The sequence below is a fragment of the Zonotrichia albicollis genome, chromosome 8, assembly GCF_047830755.1.
Source record: "Zonotrichia albicollis isolate bZonAlb1 chromosome 8, bZonAlb1.hap1, whole genome shotgun sequence".
Lineage (NCBI taxonomy): Eukaryota > Metazoa > Chordata > Aves > Passeriformes > Passerellidae > Zonotrichia > Zonotrichia albicollis.
Window position 1 is genome coordinate 28,848,436 of NC_133826.1, and position 23,103 is coordinate 28,871,538.

The 23,103-nt window shown below is 47.2% G+C and overlaps 1 protein-coding gene across 7 annotated transcripts in view; it reads right to left on the bottom strand.

Moving 5' to 3' along the window:
- The window catches only part of RGS8 (regulator of G protein signaling 8), a 35,214-nt gene extending 12,668 nt beyond the window's left edge, over positions 1–22,546 (bottom strand). Inside the window, exons 1-5 of one of the 7 annotated variants that reach the window (XM_074546418.1) lie at positions 13,007–13,086; positions 12,649–12,707; positions 10,471–10,640; positions 8,293–8,394; positions 7,337–7,401 (exon numbers count right to left, since the gene is read on the bottom strand). In XM_074546418.1, the coding sequence (XP_074402519.1) occupies positions 7,337–7,401; positions 8,293–8,394; positions 10,471–10,508 (205 nt within the window). In that variant the 5' untranslated portion in view covers positions 10,509–10,640; positions 12,649–12,707; positions 13,007–13,086. Of the gene's footprint in view, positions 1–7,336; positions 7,402–8,292; positions 8,395–10,113; positions 10,641–12,648; positions 12,957–13,006; positions 13,148–22,489 lie in introns of those variants that run through there. The other 6 variants (XM_074546417.1, XM_005492246.4, XM_026796542.2 and 3 more) reach the window with 6 other exon arrangements.
- Between the last annotated feature and the right edge of the window lie 557 nt (positions 22,547–23,103).

Sequence of the window (23,103 nt, forward strand, 5' to 3'; positions counted from 1 at the left end):
CTTTAACCCTTAGCTGCCTGCCAGCCTTCCCAGCTGTGCCTGACAGCCAGGTTTGGGCAATCACTGCCTGAAGTTTGTCATGGAGCGATGACAAGTGTGACTGGAAGGGCAAGAGGACAATTGGGCGTGGGAGCTGCCACCACCTGAGCTGGGATTTGACCTGGATGTTGACTTCAACCTGCTCCTCTCCTTCAAGGCTTTCAAGGAATGAGCACTCATGAATGATCAGCATTTCAAAGCTCATCCCACCTAACTGGGCATCTTTTCTTTCCAGGACAGCCACCACTGGAGTGCAGTGTGATACAAGCAAGAGAGAGATTTCACCTCCTGAAGTATCCCACTGTGCAGTTCCAGAGGGATACTTTACAGAGAAAGCACAGAAATTTTAACTTTTCTATTAACTGGACAACTGGACATCTTTTTGCCGGGACAATCACCACTGGAGTGCAGTGTGATATGAACAGGAGAGATTTCACCTCCTGTAAAATCCCAGTGTGCAATTCCAGAGAAAGCAGAGAAATTAACTGGACAACTTTTAACTTTTCAATTAACTGGACAACTGGACATCTTTTTTCCAGAACAACCACCACTGGAGTTCAGTGTGACACCTGAAAAATCTCAATGTGCAATTCCAGAGGGATGCTTTAGAAAGCACAGAAATTAACTGGACAACTTTTAACTTTTTAATATACTGGACATCATTTTTCCCAGGACAACCACCACTGGAATGCAGTGTGATACAAGCAGGAGAGAGATTTCACCTCCTGAAATATCCCACTGTGCAGTTCCAGAGGGATACTTTACAGAGAAAGCACAGAAATTTTAACTTTTCTATTAACTGGACAACTGGACATCTTTTTTTCCAAAGCAATCACCACTGGAGTGCAGTGTGATACCAGCAGGAGAGAGATTTCACCTCCTGAAAAATCCCAGTGTGCAATTCCAGGGAGATGCTTTACAGATAAAGCAGAGAAATTAACTGGACAACTTTTAACTTTTTCATTATCTGGGCATCTTTTTTGCCAGGACAACGACCACTGGAGTGCATTGTACTATGAGCAGGAGAGAGATTTCACCTCCTGAAAAATCCCAATTTCCAGTTTCAGGGGGACGCTTTAGAAAGCACAGAAATTAAAAGCAGGATCAGAATTCTGCAGAGGCAGCAGCACAAAATAATCCCCAACGTGAGCCCCAAAGGCATGGCCACTCAGGAGGACAGGATGTGCTGCTGTGGCTGCACAGCCCTTCAGGACAACTCTTGGACAATTATTCAGGAATTTGCCCCAAGAGTCCTTTGCTTGAAGCCAAAAGAGGAAATTGATGCTGGTGGAGCAGATAAATTGAAGGCAAAGAAGCAGAGCTCTTTAATGGATGTTGAGAGTCTGAGGGAGAATACAGCAGACATTTGATATTTTACTTTTGCAGAATAAATCTAAGCTTCAAAATGCCCTGCTCTCCTTTCAGACTGACTGAGGAACGTGCAGAGGGGATTGTGCAAGTGCTCAGACATTGCTCAGGATCCTGCACTGCTGGAATCTGAAATGCAGGGAATTCTCAGAGCCTGTAAGCCAAAGCTTAGAATTAAACACAGGATTTGATCTGAGACCTTGGGAAAGGCTTCTAAACTTAGGTGCCAGAAGTGAGAATATGGATTTTAAAGCAGAGACACATTAAATTAGGAAGAGGGAAGTTTAGAGCTTTAGAGTTTAAGATATAGAAAAAACAAAGGTAAAAAAGGAGTTTAGGATGCAGTGCTGTAGGTTTGTGTGTCATAGCATTACTAGCTTTGAAAGCTTACACTGTAGCATGAGTCCATAAGATAAAATATTGAAGGATTGGATCAAAACCATAAATATCCTTATTGGCAGTGATTTATTGGTCAATAAATCTTTAAAAGGGCTTGTAACTATGGGTTGTGTGACCTTCTGAACCATGCTGTGAAGATGTGAGCTGAACTCACCCTTCCTGTCTGTGTAGAAGATAAGAAAAATAAATGGCATCATCTAAAAACCTCAGAGATCTAACTCAAAACTCCTTCAACAACCCCCATACTGCAGAGTTAGGCAGTGACAGGAATTTCTGGTTTATGAATGGGCAGCGCCAGGCAGGTCAATGACCATGTGAGGACAGGGACACCTGAAATCCCATTCAGGAGATGGAAAGTGGATCCTTTCCAACAAGAAGGGACCGAGGTGGAGAGCAGAAAACACAAGACAGGGCTCAGCTAATCTTCATCAGCATGAGGAAAAGCCCAGATTAGTGGCCTAAATCATTCAGGCAGTTTAATAACCAAGCACCTGCCACTGTCAGAGCAAGAAAGCAATCTCCAGTAATTTATTTAATGCACGTGTTTCACTCCTTGAGCAAGCAGGGAGTAAAGGCAGGGTCCCTGTGGCTGGTGAAGGGATGGATTGGCTCCCTGGAAGGTGTTGGGTGCAGGGCTGGAGGGACAAGGTCACAAATGCTCTGCACAGCACACAAATGTGCTCCCACTGCTGCTGAGCAGAGCTTCCCTTCATCTGAGCTGCCTGTCAGCAGCACAATGCAAATGCTCTTCTGGCTCAGAAGGAGCTGGGAGTAGGTTGGGATATTCCTGTGCTGTGTAGGAAGTGAAGGAATGTGTAGACAACAGGAGGAGGAGAACAACAATAAAGTTTGGGAGGAAGAGCACGGAGATCACAAAAAAAAAAATATCCAGAGAAAAATCACCTTTTCCTCCAGATTTCAAACAAATCCAGAGAAAAGTCACCCTTGAGATAAAAGTGGCAATTCAGGATGAATGTTTTTGGTGTGGAGTGAGAAGTTTACCAAGGATTGAGGACAGATTGTCCTGCTGGATGCTGGAGGAACAAAAATCTGTGTGTCCAGCCTTGTGGGGGATGCAGAATGACACATGCTGTGGCTTGTATTTCCCTCCAGCAGGCTGTCAGGATAAATCCTCATCTGGCCAGCCTCCTGGGCACGGGCACAGGGAGGGGATTACTCCTCACTTACTCACACATGGGGACCACGCTGAGCTCACTTCCCTGGCACAAAATGGGGAAAGTTGCCAAAATCCAGCGTGTTAAAACCACTGCTTTTCCTCCCTGGGCACCCAGGGAAATGCTGCATATGGTTTGCCTCTTACTCTGCCTCTGTCTCTTACTCTGGGGTTTATTTTCTTTGGCAAGAACAGCATCAGGTTCCCCTCTCCTGTTGCTTGCTCTGAAGCCCTGACCCCAGGGAACGTGTCAGTGAGCTCAGACAGTGTAAAATAGATGCAGAATAGGGATTGTCTGCTTGACCCCAGGGTTTCTGAGTTTATTTCCTCTGCCCATTAACAATTAGGATTTTATTGCACTGACCTATGGATGTGGAGCTGCTGCATCCTGCTGCTCAGCTCTGCTCACTCCAGGAGGGATGAGGGAATTCAGTCCCAGGGCCAGCACAAAAGGGAGGTGGGGAGAGCCCTCCTGCATTTCCTACTCACAATCTCTTGTTAACTCAACTTGTCAGCTCAAATTATCCTTTGAATGGCTCGGGGAAGAAATCCAAATCAGACCAGTGTGTGCAGAGACAAGGGCATTACCCAGCCTGGAATCACCCAGGAGAAAACAACTGCTTCAGATCCCAAGGGATTTCAGTCCTCTTCTCACAACAGGATCAAACATTACCTGCAGTCAGCCATTCATTCTTCAGAAGAGAGAAGGGAGAGCAGGGGGAGCTCCCCAGGGCCATCAACACTTCAAGGAATGTCTGGCAAAGGTGATGATGGAATCACACAATGGTTTGGGCTGAGAGGGACCTTAAAAGTCATCTCATTCCAACCCTTCTGCCATGGGAGAAAACAACTGCTTCAGATCCCAAGGGATTTCAATCCTCTTCTCACAACAGGATCAAACATTGCCTGCACAGTCATTCCTTCTTCAGGAGGGTGAGGGGAGATCAAGGGGGTTCCCCAGGGCTGTCACACTTCAAGGGACGTCTGGCAAAGGTGATCATGGAATCACACAAAGGTTTTGGAATTTTTAAGGAGAAGGACCTTAGAAATCATCTCATTCCAGCCCCTCTGCCATGGGCAGGGACGCTTCCCACGAGACTAGGTGGCTCAAATCCCCACGGACTCTCCATGGAATCTGTGTAATGCATGACACTGCTCAGGTCACTTCTGTTAGAAACTGTGGGAAATGGATTTGTAAAGAATTCTCAAAGTCTGACAGAAAGCTCACATAGTGTGCATCTGAATGCAAACCTTGAGGTAAGAAATGCTGATTTAGAAATGCCATAGAATAAGACAGATATTGTTGAGAGAGAAATGGAACTAGGAACAAGTTTCAAAGGATGGTTTTGTAAATAAGACTGGATACTTTGGAGAAATAGAGCTATGAAAGATGCATTGTAGTAGGACCCACAAGGGGTAATTTTAGATGATTGGCTTTAAGGCATTTACAGCATGGTGTGGCAAAAGTTGATAGGACAAGAAATGCTTATAGTATATTGTAATTAATCATTGTGATGGCATGAATTATAACACCTGCATTGTCTCACCCTTCACATGAGACTGAAAATGGAATAAAAGATTTTAAAATGCCTCTAAGTCACCCCATCTCTAAATCAGTATAATGCAACAAGAATGCTTTTGGAGACTCATGGAAATAGGAAGGGAATAGGAAGTGTTTTTCCCATCTCCCAGAGTACTGCAGGTCTCTGAACCTGCTCCCTGTACAAGGGCAGCCTGCTCAGCTGGGCACTTTGGAGCCCTCCTGGGGAGCTCTGATCCACGTTTTTGCTCCTTGGAGTAATTTTGCCACTAGTCCAATATAAGACTGTGCCTCTTGTTGATGGAGAAAGGAAATAAGGCCCTTAAGAAAGGAAATAAACTCAGAAGTTTCTTTCTTCAATTAGGTGAAAAAGCATCTCATAGCCTAGGGAACTTTACCTCAAACTTAAGGATAGCCAATTGGACAGGAGCCAAAAGTCCCACCTGAACAATTTACTAGAAAAAGAAGAGAACAAAGAAACTAATTGCTTTTGTGGGGTGTTCTACCAGGAGCAAGAACCTCTGGCACCTATTCAGTTTTTTCTATGAAGAGTTTATTATTTTGCCTTTTATGAAACCTTTTTGTTTCCAGCACTACCACAGAAGCCATCCTGCTGATTTTATGCTTTCTAAGGTAGCTGAGCTATCTTGGGTGTGAAATAGCTCTCCAAGAGCTCATGAGACCTGGCTCAAGGAGAGCCCTATTTCAGTCCCACCCCTGGCAATGTTTCCCACAAGGTCTACCCCGTTTTCAGCTGCCCCATCAGCTCCTGAGCCCTGCTCCAGCACTTTGGGGTTTATTTTCCCTGGAGAACAGTTTGCCTGGAGGGCACTGAATCCATCTGACTGCAGCAAAAGCACCACACAAGCCCCTGAAATCACAATCCCCTTCCCAAAATAAATGAGCTGTCCATCTAGTGAAGACACTTTGTGACAGATGTGTCAAGCACAAGTGCTCTACCTGCTGATGCTGTGAGGCCCAGGGGGAATTCTCCCTGAGCCCAGCTGGTGCTGAGCCCATGCCCCCGAGCATGAATTCCAATTTTCCCTGGCTAATGCTGGGAAAATTAGACTGGAGCAGTTCTGTCCTCCTCTTGGCACTCAAAGCAGAATTTTTGCTGGCAGCTTCCCTCACAGACAGATGCCAGCAGGCCAGGCACAGCTTTATTTAATCCCAGATTTTGGCCAGTTAAGGCACAAGGCTCCCCTACCTGTGTAACATCAGCACATCCTAACAGCAAAAATGCAACTTGTACAATATAATTAATTCCATGAGTATGTGCTGTTCTCTCCTTTAAACCCGTGTAACTAAAATAACACTTCTGTTTCAACAGAACTTTTTGTATTTGCATCATTATAACCCTCGACTGCCAGGCTGGCAATTCCAGAAACTTCAGGTGCAGAGCAGTTATAAAATATTCCTTTAGAAAGTAGTTTATTAAACAACAAATTTTTTGTCACCAACCAATCACCAGGCAATGTCACCGTGACTGCTGATAAAAATAGATTAATTTAAATTTTAAAGATCACCTTCTGTTGCCATTAGGAACTGAATATTTTTCATTAGAAACTGAATATTTTTCATTAGTGCCAGAGAGTTATCAGAATTACTTTCCATTCTAAGAGATGGGAAAGGTCTTGATAATTCATTTATCACTCTCTAAGGCTAATTTATTAATAAAACCAGACAGCCTCGTGGAGGCTGCTGGACAAAATCATTGAACTGAGGTTTGATTTTGCATTTTTTGCAGTAGTCAGCTGAAGAGGGAAGAATCTGTGTAACATCAGGACACAGGTGGGTAAATTCACTGGGGTTTGCAATCCAAGCCCTTCTTCTGCAGTCTAATAAAGAAAATTTCTACTTTTAACTTTTACACCAGTGAAGAAGAAATGGGTTTGAGTTCAGGATGATAACAGGGGTCTGACAATCCTGCCCTCCCCTTTCTCCATCCCTCAGGTACCCTGTAATCTCCTTGGTGTATTTTCCCCTTCTTGTTCTGAATTTCCACAAAAGAAACGTTCCTTTTTAGTCATACCCAGCTACACCATATATTTTTTTCCCCTATTGGCTACAAGAGCAATGATCTCAACTAGATACTGCTGCTAAAATTACATCCTGCTTTTTCCTGCCTTGGTCAGCCTGCCTGTTTAAAGTTGTCACTTAATTCCCTGCCAAAACTGTTGTCATCTCAGTAGAAACCTGGCAAAATTACCTTCAAATTAGCTTAATAACATAATTTACACTTACTTTTTAAAATGTAAGGAAAACCTGAGTCTCTAAGCAAGCCAGACAGCTCCTTATTGCCATGAAAGAGTTCAGCACCCACGGTGGCTTTTCCCCAACCTCAACTCATTTGGGTTTTTTGCTTCAATAGAAACCCATGAATGAACCCATACTGGGAACTTTGCTTTGTTTATAATTTCTCAGTGTGAAAATGCTGCTGAAGCAGAGCAATATTTGCAGAACAGACCTCACAGGACTGAACAGAGCAGGGATTGCTGATTATAGGTTGGCATGAGGGCTCTGGATGTGAAATTTTTGGGTTTGCTGTGGTAACTGCAGCTCAGGGGGACCAAGGGGGATTCCTCTGTGCCAGAACAAGCTGGTCAAGGGTGCTGAGCTGGAAAAAGCAGCACCTTGGGCTTATGGCTTTAGCAGTTGTGGTTTTCCTTGTTGTCAGGAGCAAAGATGTGAAGGGAACACACAAAATTCTCTTTTTTCCTACCTAAAGGATGGTGGCTGGGAGGGACCATGCCCCTGGACAGGGGTTAAGGGAAATGGAGGGAAAAAAAAGATAGAATTTCATCTCTACTCACATTTATGGGACAAAAGGACATCAAAAGAGTCTGCCCATCTTGTAGCTTCTTCTGTTGACAGTCTTCTGTAAGGAAAGGAAGGAGCAAGTTACAGACAAACCACAGCTGCTCATCCCCTCTGGAGCTGTTTGCTGAGGACACCGAGGAAGGCTGGGATTCCTCTCACCTGATTTTGGAGATCTAGGGTGTAGAACTGAGCCAAGTGACCCTGGGCTTGCTTTAGAATCAGGGAGGAGATCCCAAGGGACCTGCAGGGACTCTGCTCAGCTCACATCCCCAGGCAGGCAGGTAAAATAGGCCAGATGAATCATGCCCAAAAAGGCACCAATTTTTCCTCATTGACTCTGAGCAGAGGCCCAGGAAACGAGCTCAGATGCAGACATTTACATTGTAAAAGCCAAAAGTCAGGCGAGATGGAACTCAGCCCTGCAGAAGTGTTTATTTCTCTTGCTTGCCTTTCAGGGGAAGGACAGATCTTATCTCAGGTGGAAGCAGGGACTTGTGGTCAGATGAGTCCCATCCCACACTTCTCAAATCAGGACTCTGCAGGGGTTGAAGCATTTCCCTCCAGCATTTTTCAAACCATCACCCGAATTTTTGCAGTGTCAAATACCAGGCTGAGCTGAAGATGACCTGAAATTTCGGGTCACCTCTTACACCAAGCCAACTGCTCAGGCTTTGATTTGTGATGGCAGAGGTGTAAATTACATCCCCAAAGAGGTGCAGACGTGTCCCACACACAGCAGTGGGGACTGGGAGCACGTCCTGTCTCACAGAGCCACAGATCCAGGAGTTTCCAGAGCTGTTCCTGCTGGATCAGTTTGTTTTCCTGCTGGAAGCACTCACAACTTGTACAAAACACAACAAAAGGAGGACAATACTGCAGGGGGGGAGGTGGTGGGTGGGGAGGGGAAGGGCAGGAGTGGGGTTGGGTGGGATGCTGCAGCTATACTCACTTCAAAGCCCGGTTGGGCTTGTCCGGAAGAATAGCTGTGAAATCATTATATGAGTCTGATTTGTGAGACAGGCAGCCCAGGCGAGTCCTCATCCCTCTGCTCCTGTGGTCGAGGTGGGGAAGCAGGGGTGTTAGCAGGGGGAAAACCAAAGAACAAGGATGATTATAAGTCTAGCCAGCTTGGCAAAAGAAAAAGAACAAACCCAAAAAAAAGAAAAACCTCTGTGCCAGATCTGTGTCCTTGGTTCCCTTGGTGTGTGAGAGGGAGCCTGAGACATGTCCAGGCTGATGTTATGGGTGAACAGCACCAGAGCAGCTGAAGGCTCCCTCACACCAGGCTGGCAGAAAGGCTTTGAAGGGCTGCATTTTGGGATGCTTTCTTGGAAAGTCCTGCCCTGGTCGGGTGTGGGAGGAGAGCAATGGGCAGCAGTACAAGAAATTGGTCACCACATTCCAGCAGCACCAAAACCAGCACAGATCCCTGAGGTGGAGGGGGCTGGAGGAAGGAGAGGGGTAGGAAGGCACCTGCAAGGTGAGCCTGTGCTGCAGCCCCCTGAGCTCCCAGCCAGGATCGATCCCGAGCGGTTCTTTAGACTCAGGATTACATAAGCAGGATCAAACTGCTGTCTCCTGACACGCTTACCCAGGCAGAAAATGGCTTTATAGCTTTTTTCCTCTACATTTCAGCCCAGCCCCAGAGCCTTCAGCCCCGTGCCAGCCCCTGGTGTCCTTGCCCAGCCCCTTCCCAGGACAGCAGCCGCAGCATCCTTCGTTACATAACCCGGGATGGGCAGGACAGAGGGACAGGGAGAGGGAACACATGCATTGCATGGGACTGGCACCACCCTCTCCCCAAAAACATGTAGGGGCTGCTTCTTGGTGGGGTTGTATGGGCTCTGTGATCTGCCTCTCCAGCCCGAGGGTGTCTCCTCTTGGAGATTCCCTGGATATCAAACTGGGCCATTCTCTCCTCAGGACCATGGGAGGAACATTCAGTGACCCCATCTCCCCTCCCCAGCTGCTGGACCTCCTTTGGAGCTGCTGAAAGCTCTGCTCCCAAACAGATGCCCAACACTCTCTGTGGCTGCACAAGTAGAGCATTTTCCCCCTTCCATCTGTAATTCTTGCAGAACACTTCAGCACCAGTGCCTGAGCCAATCTGTGGCCCGCCTGTTTCCCCCTTCTCCTCCCGCCCTTCGGAGAGCTTCTATTATTGCACATTTTAATGTAATCTTCAAGCAAATTAAATGTTAATTAAATGCACCGAGTGTCTCCCTGGTGCAGCACAGGCAGCTCACAGCGTTTAACAAGCACAAAACCCAGGAACTCCTCAGCCACAGGAATTGTTGCACAGCCTCCAACTCCGGCCCCATGGCCGTGGGCACTGCACAAACTCCAGAGGAGAGCACAGGGAGTGCCACCTTCCCAGCTGGACACCAAACCCACTGCAGGATCCTTCTCCAGATGCCTCCTACCCCCACCTTTCTGTGCCCTGCTCTGTTTGCTCACGAATTTCCCAGCAAGAGGTGTGACAGGCGTCAGCACAGCAGCGCTGCTCCCGTTCCCCTGGGATGCCTGAGATCAAGGGACTGCAGCAGGGAATCAGAGCAGGGAGCTGGTTCCTCGTGGAAAACACTTCTCTCAGCCAGGACTTCCAAGCCAGGACACAGGGGAGAGAAAAGGGGAGAGAAATTGGGTGTGCAGGAGGTGGAGAGGCAAGGGAAGGGCAGCAGGGACACTGCAGTGGGCAGAGGGGCTTGCTGGACAAGGTGGACAGGGACAGGGTAGCAGGGTGGGGATGCACTGTGTTTGTTCCAGTTACCTCCGTGGGATCAGTAAGGCAGCCATGCAGGCATCCAGCTATGGTTAACCCTTTAACTGGCTGGCTTGGACCTCAGTCAGGGCTGCTTGCAGGAGGCAGGAGGGCAGGAAGAAGGGATTTACTGTTTCATGTCCTGGCACTTTAAAAAGCACCAAAGAATCCTCTTTGCCAAAGCCAAGAAGGGCCAGTTGTCCTCAACCCATTTGATCCTTCCCTCCTAGAGTGGAAAGTCAACTGTTCAATGGAAGACGTTGAGAGCTGAGGGGTGGCCACAGAGCAGAGACAGCATTTCCTTCTAAGACCAGGCCAAGTCCAGCTTCAGGTGTGAAGCAGTGTGAGTTTGGTGTCCCAGCTCACCATAGAGCAGCAGGAGCTGGCTGGATTATCCCACTCATCCTCTGAAGGTCTCTCCTCAAGGGGCAGAGCTCCAGGCTGGCCTTGCTAGGAAGGGTCACAAACTACATCTTGTGCCTGTCCCTGCAGGTCACGGCTGGAGCCAGTGGCCAGGCATCACGGGAGAGCTGGCACTGCAAACAGAACAACAGCAGGACTTCACACATCTGCAGGGGCTGCTCCTGCACCACCAGGGCTCAGGCACTCACACACAAACCACCCAGAGCAAGCAGGGCCGCGTTGGGGTGGTGGGAGACACCAGGGAGGTGCAGAGGCTGCAAAGGAGAGGGAAAGAGGAAAGGAAATAATGGAAGGAAATTGGAATGGAAGGAAGGGAGGGAGGAAGGGAGGGAGGAAGGGAGGGAGGGAGGGAGGGAGGGGAGGGAGGGAGGGAGGGAGGGAGGGAGGGAGGGAGGGAGGGAGGAAGGAAGGAAGGAAGGAAGGAAGGAAGGAAGGAAGGAAGGAAGGAAGGAAGGAAGGAAGGAAGGAAGGAAGGAAGGAAGGAAGGAAGGAAGGAAGGAAGGAAGGAAGGAAGGAAGGAAGGAAGGAAGGAAGGAAGGAAGGAAGGAAGGAAGGAAGGAAGGAAGGAAGGAAGGAAGGAAGGAAGGAAGGAAGGAAGGAAGGAAGGAAGGAAGGAAGGAAGGAAGGAAGGAAGGAAGGAAGGAAGGAAGGAAGGAAGGAAGGAAGGAAGGAAATGGGAAGGAAATGGGAAGGAAATGGGAAGGAAATGGGAAGGAAATGGGAAGGAAATGGGAAGGAAATGGGAAGGAAATGGGAAGGAAATGGGAAGGAAGGAAGGAAGGAAGGAAGGAAGGAAGGAAGGAAGGAAGGAAGGAAGGAAGGAAGGAAGGAAGGAAGGAAGGAAGGAAGGAAGGAAGGAAGGAAGGAAGGAAGGAAGGAAGGAAGGAAGGAAGGAAGGAAGGAAGGAAGGAAGGAAGGAAATGCTGGGTTTCTCGTGAGCCTTGGCATGCTGGGGATCACGGGCTGACAACTCTCCCATCAGCAGAGAGTGAAGGTGAGATGCAGCAGGCAGGAGAGCCAGAGGACAGAGAACAGGATTCTAAAAGAGCAGAGGCAAATGTTCCTGGTTTGCCAGGCTCCAGGTGCCCTCCATGAGAGCTGAGGGGGGGTGCAAGGAGCCAGGACCCTGCTCTGCTGGGGGACACCCTGGAGCTTGGGCTGCCCACTGCACCATCCCTCTTAAACCCTGATTACATTAAAAAGGCACAAAGCCTCTTCCCCACTAAATTAATGGAACTGGGATTGTGCTGCACTGCCTGTGAGTGCATTCCCTTAATCCTTGCCCCGGCCGGCTGCTTCTCTGACTGAAATCAATCCTTGTAATTCCTTAAGCCCCTCTAAATTTCCTCATTAACAGCCTCACCCCCATGTAGGGCCACAGCACATGACTTCCTAGAGTCCAGCAGCTCCTGCTTCCCTTTCCCACTGCTGCTCCAGTGGAGCCATCTGCCCTCCCTCTCCCTTGCAGGCTGAATTTTGGGGTTCTGTTATGAAAGAGCCTCCTGCTGGCCCCCACTGCCCCCCACTCACCCCCACAGCAAGCACCCAACTTCCCTGGGACCCCAAAGTCTGACTTCAGGGGTGCAGGGACCTGCATTCCCCATGGAGGCAATGCTCAGCTGGCATCCCCGTGGATGCTCCCTCTGTTTGCAAATAAATCCAGTCAGTTTTGGCTTTAAAATGTAATCTGTGGTGTCTGGCAAATTGCAATGAAGGTCTTGGTGAGGGGTTTTTTTTCCCCCCCCCCGCTCCATCCTTCATCCTGCCTCCCTCTCCTATGGAAGGAATCCAGTCAAGGAGAGCCACCAGCCTCATCATGGATGAGTTTTGGGGGTTTCTCCTTGACAGACAGCAAGGGAGGGCTGTGATTAGGACATTCAGGTTATCAAACCACCTGGGCACAGATAAAGAAGCCATCCCAATACAAAAAAACCAAACCAGCAGCACAAAGGCTAAAACACCAACCAACCAAATAAACAGAACAGCAAACCGTGAGATCTCTCGGGGGGCTTCGGGAGATTAAGACCATCCATTCACATGCACAGAAAGCCAGGGGGGAAAACCGAGCACGGAGGCACTGCAGACAGACAGACAGACAGACACCGAGATAAAGATACTCACTGCCTTTGAGCCGTCCTCCCTGCCGGTGGGTCTGTGCCGACAGCGTGCTCAGAGCGGCTCTGGGGAGACAGCGGAGCTTCCTCAGGGCCAGCCCCCTGCTCGGGGTGACGGGCACACCTCGGCACCCTCCCCTCCCCTTCCCCTCCCTCCCTCCCCTGGCAGCGGCAGCAGCGCAGCCACAGCCGCTCTCGCATCAGCCCCAGCCCGGCTGCGCAGCCGGCTCTGCTCAGGATTCCAGCGTATCCCAACGCATCCCAGCGCTTCCCGGCGCTTCCCAGCGCATCCCAACGCATCCCAGCGCTTCCCGGCGCATCCCAGCGCATCCCAGAGCATCCCCGCGGATCCCAGCGCTTCCCACCTCATCCCAGCACTTTCCAGTACACCCCAGTTCATCCCAGCGCATCCCAGCTCATCCTAGCCCATCCCAGTTCATCCCAGCATATCCCGGCACATCCCAGAGCATCCCCGCGAATCCCAGCACATTCCAGCTCGTCCTAGCCCATCCCAGCACATCTCAGTGCTTCCCAGCGCATCCCAGCACATCCCAGCTCATCCCAGAGCATCCCAGCACACCTCAACGCATCCCAGCACATCCCAGTACACCCCTGTTCATCCCAGCACATCCCAGCACATCCCCGAACATCCCCACGCATCCCAGCTCACCCCAGTTCACCCCAGCACATCCCAGTCCATCCCAGCGACTCCCGGGACTTTGGGGCCCCCAAATCATTCATTTCCAGGAGCTGCCACAGGCAGGAGGGATGGGAGAGCTCCACTGGAGGTGTCAGCAGGGCCAAGGGAGGAGGTTTGGGCACAAAGCAAAGGAGGGTTTTATTGCTGGGCACAGCGGGACAGAAGGGAAAATGCAGCCAGTGCTGTGGCAGGGAGCCTACACCCACCTGAGCCCAGGGGATGGGCTGCAATCCTCTTCCTCCTGCACCCACCTGGGCTGGGCATCCTCAGTGCCCAAAGGATGGGCTGCAATCCCCATTTTCCTCCTGCACCCACCTGGGCTTGGCATCCTCAGTACCCAAAGGATGGGCTGCAATCCCTCTTTTCCTCCTGCACCCACCAGGGCTGGGCATCCTCAGTGCCCTGATCCCAAAGGATGGGCTGCAATCCTCCTTTTCCTCCTGCACCCACCACAGATCAGGTTTGGGATGTCCAGGGCACCACAGGGGCTGTAACTAACCCTGAACAACCTCACCCCTGGCACCAACATCCCCCAGGTGTGGGCTCAGCACAGCCCTGTGTCACACATCACCGATAGGGGCACAGCCTCACTGAGAGCTCAGTCAGTGGGATCTCCATTGATTTTTTTTAGATTGACTAAAACAAGAAAAAAACACAGAAAGAAGAAGAATTACCATAATAAAAAAGTCCCCTGCAGTTTAACAAGTCATTACCTGTCACATTCATATTTTCTGAAAAATTTCTTCACCCAGGATTTTTGTCCTGGAAAGGTGAGAAGCCTCAGAGAAAAATGAAAACAACAATTATCTCATTTGCTTCTCCTCTGTTTTGCTCATGTAAAATGTGTTTAAAATTTATTTATCCAACAGGTGATTGTTTCATCAGTTTCTGCCGTATTTTCACTCATTAACCAATCAGTGCCAAGCTATATCGAGACTGTAGAGAGAGTCACGAGTTTTTCATTATTATCTTTTTAGCATTCTGTAAGTATCCTTTCTGTATTCTTTAATAAATTTTAGTATCATATAATATTTTCATATCATATTTTCATATAGTATTTTAATATAATGTAATAAAATAATAAATTAACCTTCTGAAAACATGAAATAAAATTCTTCCTACCACAAAAATCCCTGCAAATACAATAACTGCCTTTTCCCTGGATACTTGTAGTCACCTTCCTGTCTGCTCAAGCACTGCTGGCCCTGGCACCCTGGTGCTGTGAGCAGGAAACATGCCTTGAGATAGCACATTATCAGCATCCCCCATCCCTGGGGAGAGGCAGAGTCCAGCAAAACCTCCTGGAAAAACACAGGGATTAGCGGCAGGGCAGCAGAGATCCCGGCTCCCCATCAGCCTGGGTCCCTCCTGCCCTGCCTGGGGCTGTGTGGAGATGTTTGCCTTGTGCTCATCCTCCCCTGGCAGAGCCCAGCTCGTCGCTGCTGGGATTATTCACATCTCCACTTATCAGAAGACAAGCACTGCAAAAATGCCCTGGCCAGCAAAACCTCCTCTGAGCACAGTCAAAGGTTGAGGTCCATCCTCTGCCTCTGTTGCCACAGGCTGGTTTGGCCGAGTTAAATAACAGTCAGCTGCAGCCCTTGCCCCAAAACCCAGGCCAAATTTAACTTCTAACCTGTCATTTTTGGTTTAATACAGCATTTCCATGCCCCCAGGTGCCCTCTGGGCACTGCAGGGGTCACGAGTGACAAGGTTTTCATAACAGTGCCAGGACATCCCTGAGCTCTCACTCACAGACACATGGTGGGCTGGAGGAGGTCACTCAAGTGTTCAACCCACACAGCTCAGAGTGATTCTGCTCCAATATTCAGATTTTCTGAGATTTTTTTTTTTTTTGCAGTCCCAAACAGATCAGACTCTGGTCCACCAACACTGAATGGGAGAAATCCCTGGATCATGAGAGTGCTCCCATTTCTCCCTCTGCTTTTATATATTTTTATATATTTCTATATATTTTATATATATATTTATATTCTATATATTTTTATATTTTTATAAGTTATATAATTTTATATATACCTATTTAATATATTTATATTTAATATCTCTGTGTATTTATACATATAATATATATAAATATGTATAATATATAATATAGACATAGTTATCTATTTATATATAAATATTTTATATATAATTTTATATCTAATTCTATATATGAATGTATGTCTATATTTATATACTTATATTTACATATATTTTCTAATTATATAACATAAAATATATATTATGCATATTTATCCATTTTATGTGTTTTTATGTGTATATAACTAGAAATATAAATATTAATATATAAATACATACTTTATATCTTTATCTAAATATCTGGTTTATATATTTATATTAATATATCTTTTATACATTTCTATAAATATATATATTTAGATATTGCCATCTCACAGCCATCACCACGATGAGAACCCTAATTCCTACTTCTCCAGCACCTCCTTAGACCCTTTTTGTGAGCTCAATGAGATCCTGAAAAGCACACAAATGACTCAGAATGCCAAAAATTTTTCCTTCTGGTTTCCTGGGGCAGGTGTGAGTTAATAGAGAACAAGAGTAAGTGAACTGTTCTGACACAGGCACTACAGGAAATGTAATTAAATTGCAGATAAAGAGAATTACGGGATTTTTACAGGGTAATATTTTAGAAAGCTTTTGTGTAGCAGGTTTATAGCAAATTCCTTCTAAAACAGCCCCCCTGCTTCTGAGCACTCTTTAGTTTCTATTTAAATGCTTTTAATAAAATAACTCATTTTGATATTAGGCTTGAATCCCATCCAGAAATTTAAATCTCTCCAAAAATTACTCCAAAGCAATTTCCTCCTAACCTGGCAGCAGCAAACACCAGCAGTGACCACGTGCATTTCCCAGCCTCTTCCCTACATGTTAATCTCCCTCTCCAGGATCTTTTTTATTTTAAGTGCCTCCCTGCCTATCCCAGGTGTTTTGAGCATTGATCACGGCTCAAATGGGTTTTATCCAAAAAATCTCATCCAGACCAAACAGCTCCACCAGCTTCAGCTGCTTTTACTTTGTGATTTTTCTTCTCTGGCAGCATCTCTCCTGGCTGTTCTCACATTCTGTAAATATCCTTTCTGTATTCTTTAATATAGCTTAGTATAATATTAGTATAATATTATACTAAAATATGGGTTCCATGGCCATGCTCCAAGAGCCTTGCTCAAGTTTCACAACCTCTTGGTCCAAGAGGATTTTCCCTCCTGCCAAGAAAAGCGCATTTCCCTTTGCTGTGGTGCTGGGCAGCTCCATCCCTGCAGGTGAAGTCACTCCCTGGTGTGTTTTCATGAGATCCTTCCAGAGGATGCTCAGCACCCACAGCAAGGTGCTCCTGCCCATGGCAGGAGGCGGGAACTCGATGAGCTCTAAGGTTCCTTCCAATCCAAACCCTTCTGGGATTCTGTGTGGGCTCTGAGGCTGCACAATGCCAATCACAGGGGCTGGCTGCCTCCCACAGCAACCGTGGCTCTGGGAATTCAGGTGAACTGCAAAACCTGCCTTAGGCTCAGCCACAAACCTGCAGCTGGAACCCAGGAGGGATTTGGGCTTTTGCTGCACTACTGAAAAGATAAAATGTCATTTGCTCTCCTTCATAGTCATTCCAGATTTATCCAGAGTGGCACTGATTAGGGCCCAACCCCAAGGGAATTCAGATTAGTAATTAATTAATCACTGTCCAGAGAATGCTCTTCTCCACCCACCACTGTTTGCAATTAAACCTGGAAGGAAAAATTACTTGGAACTTGCATCCAGCTCTGCTCACTGTGCCAGGCTGCTTTATCTGAAAGCACACTTGGTCCAGCACAAGGTGACTGCCTGGCAAGGAAGGAATTATGATTGGTGTAGATCACAAAACAAACCACACACTTGTCTTAATTGCAAACAGAACCCCCTTCTAAAAAATACCAAAAATCTCAGGTAATGTGTGGTGTCATGGTTTGAGCCTGGCACAGAGCCAGTGCCCCCATTTCCTGCCCCCTGTGGACAGCAGGAAATGTCCACAGATGAAGCTCGGAATGCTTCACCCACAGATGAAGCTCAGAATGTTTTTAAGGCGTTGATTTATCTGTTCCTCTTAAATCTCAAATCATTCTCCATGTCAGGCCTGGCAAGGAGGAAATCTCAAAAGGTGGAAAAGGAGAGCCAGAGTTTCATGGACAGGTGAGGAGAGCGAGCATCTCACACGTGCTCTGTGAGACAGGGCAGGAGATGGGAGACACCCACCGAGCCAAACTCCCCTAGAAAATGAAAGCACACGTTCAAAAATAGAAATAAAAACGAGTTACATAAAGCGAGATCCGCAGATGTGTCTGTGGCTCAGCTATTTGAATTGTCCCCTGTGTCAATGACAAAAGTGTCTCCTGGCCCTGCTTGTGGCTCCTGGGCTCGGTGGCTGCTGCAGCACAGCAGATGCTTCCCCTGCTCCCTCCCAGCCCCTCCGGGCAGGCAGGACACAAAAAAACCAACAGCAAAGCAGGGCAGGGAGCTCCAGGCCGAGAAGGGCAGGCAGGAACCAAAGGGAAGAATTTCCCCTTTAAAGCACTTTTATTACAATTTCATAATTGTTCTCCGAGGAAACGCTGCCGTGGCCAGAGGCAGCTCCGTGGAAAGCAGCGCTGGGGAGGATGCTGCGAGTGAGGAGCAGGGAGGCAGAAAGGATTGGGGCTGACACAGAGATGCTCTGTGCAGCCCTGGAGCCCTCTCAGCTCTGAGCATCTCTGCTCTGCTGTCAATATGGCAGCGGCTGTGCACGGCTGGGGAGCTGGGACAGACCCACCCCGCCGGACAGACAGACAGACAGAGCTACACAGTGATTCCCTGCCATGGATTGCCCTGTGCCTCACCAGGTTTGATGGAGAGCTGATGCTCAGCACGGGGCAGGGAGCCAGCCCTGCTGACAGACAAGGTTAATTTTCTGCTGGGGGATTATCCGAGGTGCTCGCAAGCAGCCTGCGTTCTGTGAGCTGACTATTGCAAACGAGCTGTTTATTGAGTGTTAAAAATCGGCCCCAGAGCTCGGGGTTGCAGCCCCAAAGCCATTTATGATGGACAAGGTCTGCTTCTGCTCTGCTCTTATCTGCTGGTATTCCACAGACTGGGGCCTGCAGGGCATCCAGGTCCCAGAGCAAGGATTTCCTGGGGCCATTCCCTGCTCCAGGGATACACAGCTGAGCCAAGGGGACGTCATTCCCACCACAGCAAAACACCTGAGCACGTGCTTAGCTTTAAACACCTCACCCAGGCTGAAATACAAACACTGCTAGCCACCAGGGTGAGCTGGGATTTCTCTTTCATCCATCTCTGGAGGCTGCTGCTGTAGCCTGAGCTAAAATATAAATGAGGCGGGCGAGATGAGCTCGTCCTCTTCCTCCAGCAGATTTTTCTTTCATAAAAATGTCTGATGCATCCAGCAGCAGCTTCCCCTCGGCAGAGTGGCCGCCAGCAGTGCCCGTGCCCTGCCAGGCTGCAGGGAGATGCCAAAGCCCAGATGGGCAATGTCCCCAGAGCCGCATGGCAGGGGCACAGGGTGGCAGGGGGACAGGGCAGGATTGTCACAGCGCTACTCTGGGGGCTGCAGGGATGAGAGAAGGGCAGCCCAGCAGGGCAGAGGAAGCTCAGCCCGCTCATTATGCAACCTGTGGGCTCCCCAGCGGGAGGAATTCCACCGCATTCCGCTGGGATGGGGCACAGCAGCCCGAGAGGATGCCAGCACAACGGGCCCCCTTGGATTTGCCAAATAACCGGTTTGTTTCCCAGCTGTGCCACATAACCAGTTGGTTTCCCCCACCCTTGGGAGAGCAAGGAGCTGACCCTCACCGCTGTGGGGGTGTTACAGCAGCAAGTTTACAGGAGCAAAATAAACCCCCCAGTCCAGCTGGTTCTTCCCCAAAGGGTGCACATGCCTCTGCTGTCTGCAGTTTTATCTCCAGCCTCGTCTCAGCACAGCTCTCTCCTCTCCAACACGGAATCTTTTCGCTCCAGTTGGTCTCGTTTTTAACCAGCTCAGCCCCAGCGCTCAGTCACAATGTCACAGAGACCCAAATACTCAAAGCGAACACAATCCACCATTTTAAAACCACAACAGCAGCGAAGCAGGGCGGGGGGAGATTCCGGGGTGCTGAAGATCTCCGAGGTGCAGGCACAAGCACAGGCTCAGGCTGGTGTTTTCTGCCAGCATCAAAGGCCCAGCGTTAATCCCATTGCAACAGAGATCACCCAGCGCCGGTCCCGCTCCTCCCCAGGCAGGGCTGGGCTCAGCCTAAGCAAAGCTGCTCTTTCCCCGCCTGCTAATTAATTCCCGGCCGTGCCCGTGTCCCTTGGACCATTCACAAGATGCCACGGGATGATTAACACGGGGGGAGCAGCACCGCGGTGCCATTGACGGGGTGACATCCCAGCATCACCCTTCCCCTCCCACTTTGCAGAGTCGCCCTTCCCCGCAGGAAACCGGGTCAGGAACAAGTGAAAAATCCCTCCTCCCGTAGGGATGCAGACAAGGGAAGGCCTTTCATCACACTCCTGCCTCTTACCTGTGCTGCAGGTGCCTGGTTTGGGTGCTCCATGGCCATGGCTGGCTGGGGCAATGAGGGGTCTTGGAGCATGGGGGCGGGTGTGGAACCTGTCCTAGCCCCGTGATCCCTTCCAGGACAGCAGCTCCGTGCCCCTTCCACCGTGCCCAGCCCCGTTATCCCATCAGGAGCAGCACCATGCCCCTTCCCGGGCTGCCCAGCGGGGAAAGGGACGGGAAAGGGATGGGAAAGGACAGGAAAGAGTCAGGAAAAGGGACGGGAAAGAGATGGGAAAGGGATGGGAGAGGACAGGAAAGAGTCAGGGAAGGGGCAGGAAAGGGATGGGAAAGATACAGGAAAGGGAGAGGGAAGAGATAGGAAAGAGACAAGAAAGCCCTGGAAAGGGACAGGAAAGCACAGGAAAGGGATGGAAAAGGGACAGGGAAGAGACAGGAAAGAGACATAAAAGGGACAGGAAAGGGATGGGAAAGAGATAGGAAAGGGATGAGATAGGGACAGGAAAGGGATGGGAAAAATCGGGAAAGGGACAGGAAAGGGATATAAAAGGGACCGGAAGGAGAAAGGAAAAGGATAGGAAAGGGACAAGAAAGGACAGGAAAGGGATAGAAAAGTGACAGGAAAGGGATAAGGGCCTCACACAACATCAGAGCGAGGAAACGACTCCTTTATTTTCAAAAACTCTCACTCCTCCACATTCCTACTCCTATATTATCCACAAACAAACAAAACAAAACAAAACAAAACAAAACTCTCCTTTACTTTTAATTAATTTTAAATAACTGCAACAAAAAAATTCCCTAAACTATAGGGGTTTTTTTCCTTTTCTGAAAACCTACTCTAAACACCCAAAAACCTCACACCTATAACTCACCAAAACCTAAACTACAACATTGCCAACACTGAAAAAGTAATAAAAAACTAAATAAACCAAACTACAACCCACAAAAAAACCTTTCTAAATTTATAATCTCTTTTAAAACAATGAAAAAATTTATTATTTAATATTATTCTTTTTTATATTAATAAATACTTTACCTATTAAATAAACATTTTTCCCACTTTTCTCCAAAAAAATATTTTTCCCAAACCAATTAAAAAAAAAAACCTTAAAATTTACTTTTCTAGAAAAAAAAACTTTAAAAATTTTCTCCCAAAATTACCCTAAACTAAAACAAATACAACTTTTGGGCTCCATGGTCTTTGTTTGCTGTCACCTGAGTGTGGGAAATAGATTTGTAGAGAGATCTTAAAGTTTGATAGAAGGATTATATAGTATATATTTGTATGTAATTTTTGAGATAAGAAATGTTGGCTTAGAAATGTTATGGAATAGGATAGATACAGTTGAGAGAGAAATGAAATTAGAAATAAGTTTTAAAAGATGGTTTTGTAAATAAGACTAGGTATTTTAGAGAAATAGAACTATGAAAGATGTATTGTAGTAGAATTTAAAAGGGGTAATTTTAGGTAATTGGTTTTAAGGTATTTATAGTATAGTGTAGTAAAAATTGGTAGGTTAAGAAACACTTATAATGTACTGTAATTAGGAAATAGTTGACTTTTGACTGTGATGGTGTGAATTATAACACCTGTATTGTCTCACTCTTCACATGAGACTGAAAATGAAATAAAAGTTTTAAAAACTCTTCTTAGCTGTTCTATCTTTGGCTAGAAAAGAGTTTAATCTGACAAAATTGGTGTTTTGTGCGAGGAATAAAATACTGGTTAGTTCTGTGTTGTGAATTTGTGTGAAGACATGAAAGCATTTTTAATATATTATATATTATATATTATATATTATATATTATATATTATATATTATATATTATATATTATATATTATATATTATATATTATATTATGATATACTATATATTATATATGTTATATTACATGTGTTATATGTTATATGCTCTATGCATATACATGTATACATGATATTATATGTTATATATCTTATATATGTTATATGTTGCATAGGTAACATGTTATATATGTAATGGTATATAGTATATGTTATATGTTATATTACATATATTACACATTATATAAATTTTATATATAATATATAAACCTTTAAAATAGTAATAATAGTAATGATGATGATGATGATGATGATAATAATAATAATAATAATAATAATAATAAACTTAAAAATTTCTCTACAAATTTATTTCCCTGGAAGGAAGGGGATTGCAGTGATAGTTCAGCTTTTTGTGGGTAACTCCATTTTTCCTTTGAAGATAACAAACCCCCAAGCCTGGTGCTCCCCAGGGACACTGAGGGATGCCATGGAGGTGGCCTGAGCCAGACAGAATCCTTCCCAAAGGGGCACCAATTCCTCACCCCACAGATTTTATTTCTCTAAAACATTGAGTGTTTAGAAGTGTGATCCTCTGCGAGGAAGGGAGAGCTTTGCACCTCATGCCTTTTTCAGCTTTCCCTTCCCCTCCTCTGCACCAATGTTTTGCCTCTCAGATCTCACCTGGGGGAGCTCAGTTTGGTCAGAAGGGTTAAAATAAAGTCAAGTCAGATGTTTGAGGTATTGTACCCTCCCCAAAAGCCCCACTCACCCGTTTTTCTCCAAGGCTTCCCACTGGTGTTTGCAGACACATGGATCTCTAGCCACAGGGCTGCTGTTAATAGAAATCAATGGGTGATGCATGGAATTACAAGTGCAGAATTTCCAAGTCAATACCCTGCCCAGCAGTTAACCTGGGAGCACACCAGCCCCATCCCCACCTCTGGGTGCCTGTGTTCAGTCACACACCTTCAGGACTCACCTAAAACGATGAACATTCCCACAGCAGAGGACAGGATCAGTCCTACCGAGCAAAATCCAGTACCCTGCCTGCTCCACTGGCCTCAGGATGTTGGCACCCAGCTCCAGGAAAGCCCCTCCTCACAGATCACCCTGCCAGGAGCTGTCAGAACAGATTTCAAGTCTCAGCATTCCATCAGCCCTGCAAGAGAAAAGGTCTCACTGTGGGTCTGTGGCTGTGGGCGGATTCTCTGCCTGGAGCCGCACATCCAGGGCCCAAGGGATGATCACTTCAGGGCCTTTAACCAGGTATTGATGCCTCAGGTTTGAGTTTTTATATTTTTTAAAATTCTGTGCTGCTTTAGTGTGGGGGTCTGGGCTTCATATGAGGGGATGGTGAGCTCTGTGCACAGAGCAGGGAGACAA